The sequence below is a fragment of the Chondrus crispus genome, genomic scaffold (genome assembly GCF_000350225.1).
Source record: "Chondrus crispus Stackhouse genomic scaffold, scaffold_236, whole genome shotgun sequence".
Taxonomy (NCBI): Eukaryota; Rhodophyta; class Florideophyceae; order Gigartinales; family Gigartinaceae; genus Chondrus; species Chondrus crispus.
In genome coordinates, this window is record NW_005179119.1 from 60342 (window position 1) to 69380 (window position 9039).

The 9039-nt window shown below is 48.3% G+C and overlaps 3 protein-coding genes; 2 read left to right on the forward strand and 1 right to left on the reverse strand.

Moving 5' to 3' along the window:
• Nucleotides 1-1225: 1225 nt before the first annotated feature.
• On the reverse strand, nucleotides 1226-1423 carry CHC_T00004552001 (hypothetical protein). Its single transcript, XM_005716006.1, has one exon. It carries the CDS (start codon nucleotides 1421-1423, stop codon nucleotides 1226-1228), a length of 198 nt encoding a protein of 65 aa, XP_005716063.1.
• A 2402-nt stretch (nucleotides 1424-3825) lies between these two features.
• Nucleotides 3826-4551, forward strand: CHC_T00004553001 (hypothetical protein). XM_005716007.1 is given in 2 exon segments: nucleotides 3826-4473; nucleotides 4474-4551. 1 exon segment carries the CDS (start codon nucleotides 3826-3828, stop codon nucleotides 4471-4473), a length of 648 nt encoding a protein of 215 aa, XP_005716064.1. The 3' UTR covers nucleotides 4474-4551.
• A 3069-nt stretch (nucleotides 4552-7620) lies between these two features.
• On the forward strand, nucleotides 7621-8644 carry CHC_T00004554001 (hypothetical protein). XM_005716008.1 is given in 2 exon segments: nucleotides 7621-8244; nucleotides 8245-8644. 1 exon segment carries the CDS (start codon nucleotides 7621-7623, stop codon nucleotides 8242-8244), a length of 624 nt encoding a protein of 207 aa, XP_005716065.1. The 3' UTR covers nucleotides 8245-8644.
• Nucleotides 8645-9039: the final 395 nt, after the last annotated feature.

Consider the following 9039-nt stretch of genomic DNA (forward strand, 5'->3'; position numbering starts at 1 on the left):
TGCTTGGTTCCATACATGGAACCATGTACTTTAGCAACATGACCAGGCTTCCTTTGAAGCCGACTTGAATCCGTGGGCTGTTTCATAATAACTGGAATGTAAAGTTTGCCGTAGAGATAGGCATTAGAAATGTCTGCACCTTCAAGCTCCAGGTTGTGACTACTTGCGAACGCCAGCAAGATGCGAAGCGTTTCGTGTGTGGCCACTGGAGCGTAGGTGTTGTCTGGATCGTAGTCAGTGAATGGCTTCTGCTCATCACCACGTACACAGCACCGAGCTTTGTGAAGGACGTTCCCAACGTCGTCAAGCGGCTTGAGTCTGAATACCCAAGTGAATGGGACTGGATGCATATCGAGCCCCGCAGCGATTTGACAGGACAGAACAAAGAGATAAGAAGGCACCGGCCTGCCACTTACTGCACTGTACCGGTGCAATGTGTCTTTGCAAGGTGGTTTCTGTTACGCGAGCGAACATCTCCAACGGACAGCACTGGCAGGCATGAAGTTTGCCGTTTGTCTTTTGGGTCCAGAGACAGTGTTAGCACTGACAGTGTTAGCATAGATTTGAATTTCTTGGGATCAATCCTAAATGCGTCAGTATATGTAGTGCAGACCATATGAAGAGTGAAGGGTATCTGATCTACAACAACTTTCCAGCTCTTTAGTTTCGGCTCAAGCCCAGCAGGCGAGAATCGCGAATCGCTCAAACGTTTATGCAAACGCGCAGCGTTTCAATAGAAGAAATAAGAGCCGACGCATCCTGTGCCTTTCCGACGTTTATGCAAAACGCTGCGCGTTTGCGCGTTTGCACAAATGCGAAGGCATTTGCCATACAGCAAGGGTATTTTACAGTAGTTTGCAACAAGTCAGAATTTGAGGTTGGGAGAAATTTGTTTTGGATACTGTACAGTAATTGCTTCCAACAATGTACGGCAGTTGCTGTACATTGCTGGATGCTACCAAAATTAAGCTTCTTTGTAGAAATTAGCGACCTACGTGTGCACTTCTGTATACTACCGTAAGGTTGATGCACTTGCCTGTTTTTTCTCTGCCTTTATAAGCAAGGCCCTCTCTCGGATTGCGAGAGAGGAAGAAGGAGAAACAGACAGAATTGTGTTCGACATCCCGCAGGTGGAGTGGCTCGATCACACGAGCCCCCATCATTGCGAGATATCAACCCGGTCGAAGGGTTGACGAACATAAAATTCTCTTTATTTTTTCCTACCTCACCTGCGTATTTCTGTGAAATACCACAGGTGGCAACATTTATCGCTGCCCGCCCAGTCATCCGTTGTCATCATCGATGCTGCCGGCAACAATTCCGGCATTTGTGAACAATCTTGGTTAATCTTCTTGCAGTTCGTACGATAACCTTTTGTGCTGTTCAGGACGGTGTGTGCAGTATGGTACAGCTTTGCGCCCATGCACGCAGTACCGGTACTGTATTTGAGTACTAGTGTCTATCCGACCGGCGCTTGTTCCCATATGAGGACGGCGATGTCCTCATACTCGTTCTCGTTTCGAGGAAAGGCCGTTATGACGTTCCTAGAGCGTCCTAACTCCCTTGCCATGCGTGTAACAGGCCAGCAGTTTGACTTGTTGGCCAAAATTTGCCCCTTCTCGAAGTCAGACAACCGTGGCTTGCGAGGCATTGTGGCGGACGAGCAGGGTGCTTGACATTGGGTTCGCGGATGCCTACAGTGGCAGATACTTAAACTACTATTTGCCAATGTTTGGCGGCACTGGCCCTAGCACTCCCCGCGCTTTCGGGTTTCGGACGTAAGTGTAACTAAAGTGTACCTAAAGTTTTTGCCGGGGGCGTGTCGAGAAAAGGGGGATATCTTGGGAAATATTTGTCGTAGTTGCATTCTGTTTTCGGATTCTCGCTCCGCGCCGCACGGACCAACTACCCAGCAAGGCATTTAATGTTTACTTAAAAATTGCGCCGATGGGACCCAATAAGCCCCAATGTCCTATAGTTTTTGCCACCACTGTATTGCAGAGTGTACAACGAGGTATACCGAATCCAGGCCATCGTTCAGGAGCCTAGCAACACAATGGTTACAAGCACCCTTCAGCGACGACGTCTGAAGGACAGCTCACGCTACAGGCATAACGTTGCACCCAAACTTCTGATCCAACCTCCTTGAGTCTTGAAATATGAGTGGCACTACAGTATCAAAGTTGATCGATGCTTCTTATATTGCTGTCAAACTCTGCGTCCTCAACGATGCAGAGTCCTTTGGCAACGATGCAGAGTCCTTTGGCAACGATGCATGAAGCGTGTAGGTACAGCATACTACATAGCTAGGGACCTGTGGAAGATCGCTTTTTTCCAAATACTGTACAGTAGTCGAAAAAACGCTTTGGCGCGTAGCAGATCACTTTCACGCCTTTGCTTGTTCTCATCATTTGACTCGACCGCACTCAATTCTTAGCTCATGTTGACATAAAGTGACATCGCACATTTCCCTAGCTCCCCTTCTTCTTTTTTTGTGGCACCCCCATGCTCGGTACATTCTTCGGTGCCCCATTCGTGTATGTCATCCTCACTTCCCTGCAACAGTCTCACATCGTGGACAGTTCACCACTCGTCCTCTTCTTTCACTCTTTCCATCTCCCTGGCATCAACCCTCCCTGAAAGAAGCTCAACCTCCCTGCCATCATGGCAGATGGAAACCAGTCCCGTTCTTCCCAGTCCTCCTTGCCACAACATCCGCTCCACCAAACAAATCTGCAACCTTCCATGGACCCCCTCACATCTGGCGATCGTTTACCCTTCCAGGCTTGTCAACAAGCCATCACATCTCATGAGACCCTCACCATACCACTACCACCAGGAACCTCTTCTCGCTTTGACTCGCAACAGAATTCTCCGGTCCCTGAATGGAAGGGCTCTGCAAAGCTCACCTTATTTACGGCCCGTAGTGCCTTAACCTTGTTCAGCATCGCGTCCGCTATTCTACTCACCGTATATTCCTCTTCTGGAATTGTCAAGTTCGAAGGTGAATTCATCAAGTGGAAGCTTCTTCTCTTTACACTGCAATTAGAAGCCGCCCTCTTCGTCTTCGTGCACGACATCTTAGCAGTAGCTATTGATTACTTACTTGTTTTCAAGGGCATGACTCGGTCACAGCTCGGTCATGCTATCGGTACCACTACCAGTGTCAGCACTGTCCAGGGCACGTTGTACAAAGTTCTTGTGTATTCAGTGATGGCTCTTGGAGCTATTATTGCACCTGTCTTGCTCTCTGTCGTCCTTGAAAGGGAGGAGAATCCTCGTGTGCGCGTCGCCGACCTCCAGGTTGGGACAAATTGCATCGGTGGTCGCATTGGTGACAATTACGGCGCTACTGGGCAAAGCTACATTTTCAATATGAGCGACGAAAAATTCCGCATCATTCCAGGAGGAGAACACTACGCAACATACGAGATTGCCGGAACAGCAAGACAAGTTTTTGTGCCAAAAACGCCTCAGATTGGACCTTATTCGACGGATTGCAACAGTGATGAAAACGCAGACATAGTCGCAGCCCGCGTATCTGAAGTGGAAGGGCTGCTATACAAGTGCGAGCCAACCGTTGAAGAGCGATCGGTAGATATATCCACCCTTGAACATGTGGGCGCCGGAACCGCAAACGAGAATTGCCGAATACTGGAAGATAATCACACAGCAACTGAAAAGGGTAAAGCGATGTTCAAAGTTTCCCTCGCTATCAAGAAAGACGAAGGGTCAACTGCCATCTTAACGATTCCATGTAAGGTCAGCGCTGCTAAAGCTACCATAGATGTTCAGATGAACGATGATGGAGTTATGGGATTGTCTATGGTTGATGGCACAATTGCCGAGGATTCTCAATCGCTTCCTCCGCGCGTTGTTGGAGACGACAAGAATTTGCTTGATCGTGCATTGGAAAATGCGATCGGGCGGAGGGGCATCGCTATTGTTTCCAAATGGGTGACCTCTAACATTCAAGAATGGGATGGGCTAATTCGGGGAGTCGTGGGTGCATATGGAATTCGAGCTGCACTTCAAAAAACATTTGCCGATCGCGACGATAAGAAGTTGGCGACAAACGTTTATAAAAAGCAAGACTCAGTGGAGGACCTGCAGAATCTTCGAACGATTATAATCTGGATCCCAGTCTGCATGGCAGTTATCTCTCGATTGCTTTGTTGGGCTTTCCCGACTGTATTCAACGGCGGGTTGCAGCAAGTGCTGACTTGGATGGGACAGGATCAAGGAGGGGCGGGCGGAAAGGGCTATAGGGAGTTGGGGAAAGAGCAAACTGACGAAAAAAAATTGTACCTGAACGCCGAAATTGTAAAGGGCGGAACGAGCGCCGTCGGCCTTGGCACATCGAAAGACAATCAAATTGTGATGGGATCCTACAAATGCCTGCGGCGTCTCACCAATCGAGGACGTTTGACTGGTTTCAGAAGCGTAGGGTCGGGTCAGGAGCAGTCCTTGTAGTAGGCTTATTATGCGAAGGCCATGCCGCACGACTGGCAACACTTTTCCGCGTTGACAATCACGATAAACACATACGCTGAAACTGCTTCTACGGTCCCTATTCTTGTCACTCGTCGTGGCTTCCTCTCGTCATCTTTGATTCGGCAAATAGTTCTTGGTGCTTTAACTCCTGGCCGAATATTTAAAGTCTCTTGTGGCCCCTTACTTTTCTCATTCATATCGTGGTTCCGATGCTGTGCAGTATATCACTCGCATAACGCCTTTCTATCTCCTGGCTACGATGCTTTGTTCTTTGAGTGAGAGGGAGGACTTCCTGTGATGGGACGAGAAGTTCCTTTGCCTTCCGCACGTAAGACTTGCTCGATAACGAACAAAGAAATATCAGAATATCTGGTCGTCTACTTGCAGGCGCTCGGGAGAGCCTCAAAGCTTCGAAAGACAGCCCTGACATGGTGGAAAGTAGCTTTTTCAAAACGCTACATACTGGGAGACGAGTACACAAATGCACGCTCTCTTAGTAGAGGATCAGGTCTATCGCCCCAATCTCTGAGTTTCCTCAGAATACGCAATTTTAACTTAAATCGTTAAGAAGTATGGTCTTTCGTGAGGGCAAGAGATCGAACGCCAAGTATGTTCACAAGAAATAGGCATGAAGCATTTGCAGTATTAAATATATTCAGATCGATGCAGGCCAAAAGAAAACAATACCTCTTCCATGGAGTACAGCGATTCTGAGGCCTGCTAGCCCCGATGGCATTTGTTCGCATTGGAAATAAGAAGCACCAACGTTCCTGAAATACACTAGCTATGACTCCAACAGCGAAGGTATCTTCCCTCCAGTGGAATCAATTCTGATCAACATCAGTTCGGAGAGGTCCAATTATACTATCATTTTGATGATTCCTACCATACAGAATTTATGCGTAGTTTATCTCCTTTGGGAAGTGCGAGCGTCGCTGCGGAGCTGAACGTCTTCTCGCAGCAAAACATATTAACATGTTGTGATCAGTTGCTTCGCATTCTTTTCTCAACAACCGCCAATCACAAAGCCTTTGCACGTAAAAATGCAAATATGTGGTATTTTGGGAGGGGGGAGGGGGAGGGGAGGGGGAGGGGACCTTCGGTACACGTTCACTTATCGCGATATGAGGGAGTACTGGTTGAGGAAACCAGGTTACAACATACCGTATCCCGAAAAACGCTCTTCTCGTGTGTTGGAATAGCGAACGGAAACCTTCGGTTACGGACATGACCATAACCCAACCGCAGGAAGGCCACAGTCCAAGATTGGCGAATCCAAGGGCAACAGGAGGTAGCATATGTGCGATTCGCGGGAGGCCAGCTCCTACGTCGTCCATTTCGCCCTTGGCCTAGTGGAGTGGCCTTGTCTTGAACAACGGGCAAGATAGCAGCTATCTTTGAAATGGAACGTGGCTTTCGGTAAGCGATGCAAGGATTCCTATGAAGCTTTTGATATAGCGTCACTTTTGCGAATGACACACAAACCGTGAGCTTCTGTTCTATAAAAAAAAATGAGAAGCACTGGTAGAAAATAGCGGTGCTCCATGCCAGCTCGTGCCAGCACGTTCACTTCAAGAAAAAAAAAGGTTATCTCCTCTGCGCGACACTCTAGCGAAGCGTAGAGCACTGTAGTATGAAAACCCCAAAGAAATGAGAAGGCAAGATGATGAAAATGGACATCTATTCTGGGTAGTTGTCTTTTGAGTTCCATTGTGGACTCAGTTCGAACCGTGACTTCCTAAGGGGAGACCCTCATGGATTGACAGCGGTGTGGAGCTCAACATTATGACATGAAAAGATGATGAAATTTTGGCGAGGGCAAGAAGATGCGAGTGTTTATTTCGACATAGGGAATTCCCTGTTGGAAATCAAGAGTTGTTTCGTCGTCTCCAGAGTAGTTGTGCAAGGCGAAAAGCCTCCCGAGAGCGTCGGTGAAAGAGCACTCAACATTACCAGTATATAATAAAGGCTATGAGACAAAGGAAACCAATCGAAAGCACACCTCGTGGCGAGGATGACCATGCGTGAGAATGCGTACAAATATATGAGGGTGACTATATAATAGACGGAGGCAACTCTAGAGATTATTTGGTCGTCTCTGGCAGTTTTGTTTGGGTAGCGGCAACTCAAACGGAGGAGATTTCTGGCAGCGTTTAATTCTGTATCGAGTGTGCTCAGCGAATGAAGCTGGTAGTTAACCATAAAAGTATGCGATGCTAAAAGAGAGCTTCTTGGATGGATAGAGAAAGTGTTGTTGTCATGGCGAGAAGTGCTGTATCATCATCAGAGGTAACTGCCACGCCCCTGGATGGATCGCTTCTGAGTGTAGTAGTAGTAATACATTGTACTGTATATGTTCATAAATATTATAGAGAAGGGGATTCCAAAAAGGGCGGTGGTGTGAAAAGTGGTGGAAGCAGAAAGAGAGAGAGAGCAAAAGGCGTTCAGGTCTCAACGGCCCTCCTAGGTAGGAGATGTTGGTGGTTACTGTAAAGAAGGTATTTTCCTTCTCAGTTGAGGATAGGGATTGGATGTCGGGCCTAATGTAAAGGGTAGCAATGATTCGACTTCGCAGCAAAGTGGACTGTCCTTCGCTGTCGTCGCATCCACGCCTGTCCGCCACGCGTTTGCATCATGGATCCTACCGTGAGATTGGGATCAACGTGGCATGGCGGAGGTAATCCGCGTACAGTAAAACCAAACAGGAATTCAAATGCAATAAAGCTGTAAGACATCATCGATAAGCAATCCGGAGGAATAAACGTCCCACGCACAAAACCATGATCCACTCTCCCGACTTTCCTTTTCCGTATCCCCGCTTCACTGACTGCACTTGCTTGTTGCCGCCGTGTTCCCCAGTGCACACATCCTCTTCCTCATTCGCGTTCCTTTGGAACATCTCACGACTTTTCGCTACTCTCCAACATTGGCTCACCGCAGACAACTTCACTGGGTTGGTGCCCATCCCACCACTCCCTGTATTCAAGCAGCAAGTGAGGTATCTATCCAGATACTCTGGACGAAAGCCGTTTGCCGTGCATCTACGTTCTCATACAGTCTGCCGCTTGCCACCCTCGCTCGCTGTGCCTCACTCGTCTCGCATATAACAGCGACACAACAGACATCATGTTCCGCACACCGGCGCTATCCCACAATCATCATCATCACCCAAAGAGCCCCACAATGTCACCGTCAAGCTACCGCCACCTCCTCGTCAGTTCCGCGTCAAACTGGAATTCAAACTGCACTATGCATGATCCAGGCAGTGGGGACTCTATCGCAGAACTGCGCTTCTCAGGCAGAAGTGGCAGTGGCAGCTTGATCATTTGGGACAGATCTTCTACATTTGAGGTAAGAAAGGAAGGGCATGGTACTCATTGGACGCTTCTCGGATCCAACGGAAAGGGGAGGCTGGCCACTGCGACGAGTGGTAAGAGAAAGTCTGAGCGTGTGGTGAAGATTGATATGGGAAAGTCGTCGTGGGAACTCGTGAGTGGGCGGAGTCGGATGCGAAAGCGATGGGACTTATATAAGCTTAGTTCAGGATATTCGAAGAAGGGGTCGAAACACGTCAGGACCACGAAGAAGAGGGAGGACCTGGTAGGGGAGGTCGTGGGGCACGGGTGGAGGAATGGCGAGCATGCTGTCTATGTGCGTGAAGATCTACCGATGGAGATTGTTGCTTTCGCTGCATGGATGGTGAGAAAAGGGGCGAAGGGGGATAAGCGCGCTGCGGAGCGGGGTGGATAACGTAAGAAGTGAATTTCAACAAATGAAGATTTCCATCAACATGTCGTGGGTCTGTTTTCGTCGTGGAAAGTATCGCGACGTGTGAGGATGATGCATAGATGCCTTCCCGTTGGGGAAGAAGGGAACCTCTGATACCCAGTTAAGAGCTGTGGGGGGAACGAATATGTGGAGAAGAGATTGCAGAACTGATTGCAGAACTGATTGCCGTAAGGGCCCGCGCTTGAAGGTAGTCTTGTGACCTAGACATACTGGAGAGCGTAAATTTACGCTTCTGTGAAAAAAAGGGCGATGACTTCCGCCGCCGTCGCGTGCTGTCGGACGGCGGCCATAAATACTGTAAAAATGTCTACAACAAGGGTATCATACGTCAGCCTGCAAGTTGTGAGACAGAATTCTGCTAGAATTTTTCTAAACACGTGTGCAACGTGTGAGTAGGAAACTTCATTCGCGATGCTTCTTACAGAGCAAACGCAAATACAGTGGGGACCACGATATAAGAGCACCCCGTGCCAACCCTTGTTGTGAAATCCAGGGGGGGAAGATACAAAAATATTCTTCCAGTGTGTGTGACAAAGGATGGTCGTCTCGCACAGAAGCGCACGGGGTCTCGGGTACGAACGCGGTAGCAAATTCTTGCCAAAGAATATCGTGAATACTCACAGTTGGTGATTTATTACGTGCCCTTTCTTCTTCTTTTCCTCGCTCTACAAAGCGGTAGGGTACATACATTTGTCAGTAACAAGAACGCCGCATCTCTAATAGTTGCGCTCGCTGTCTGCATTATTTTCTGTCAGC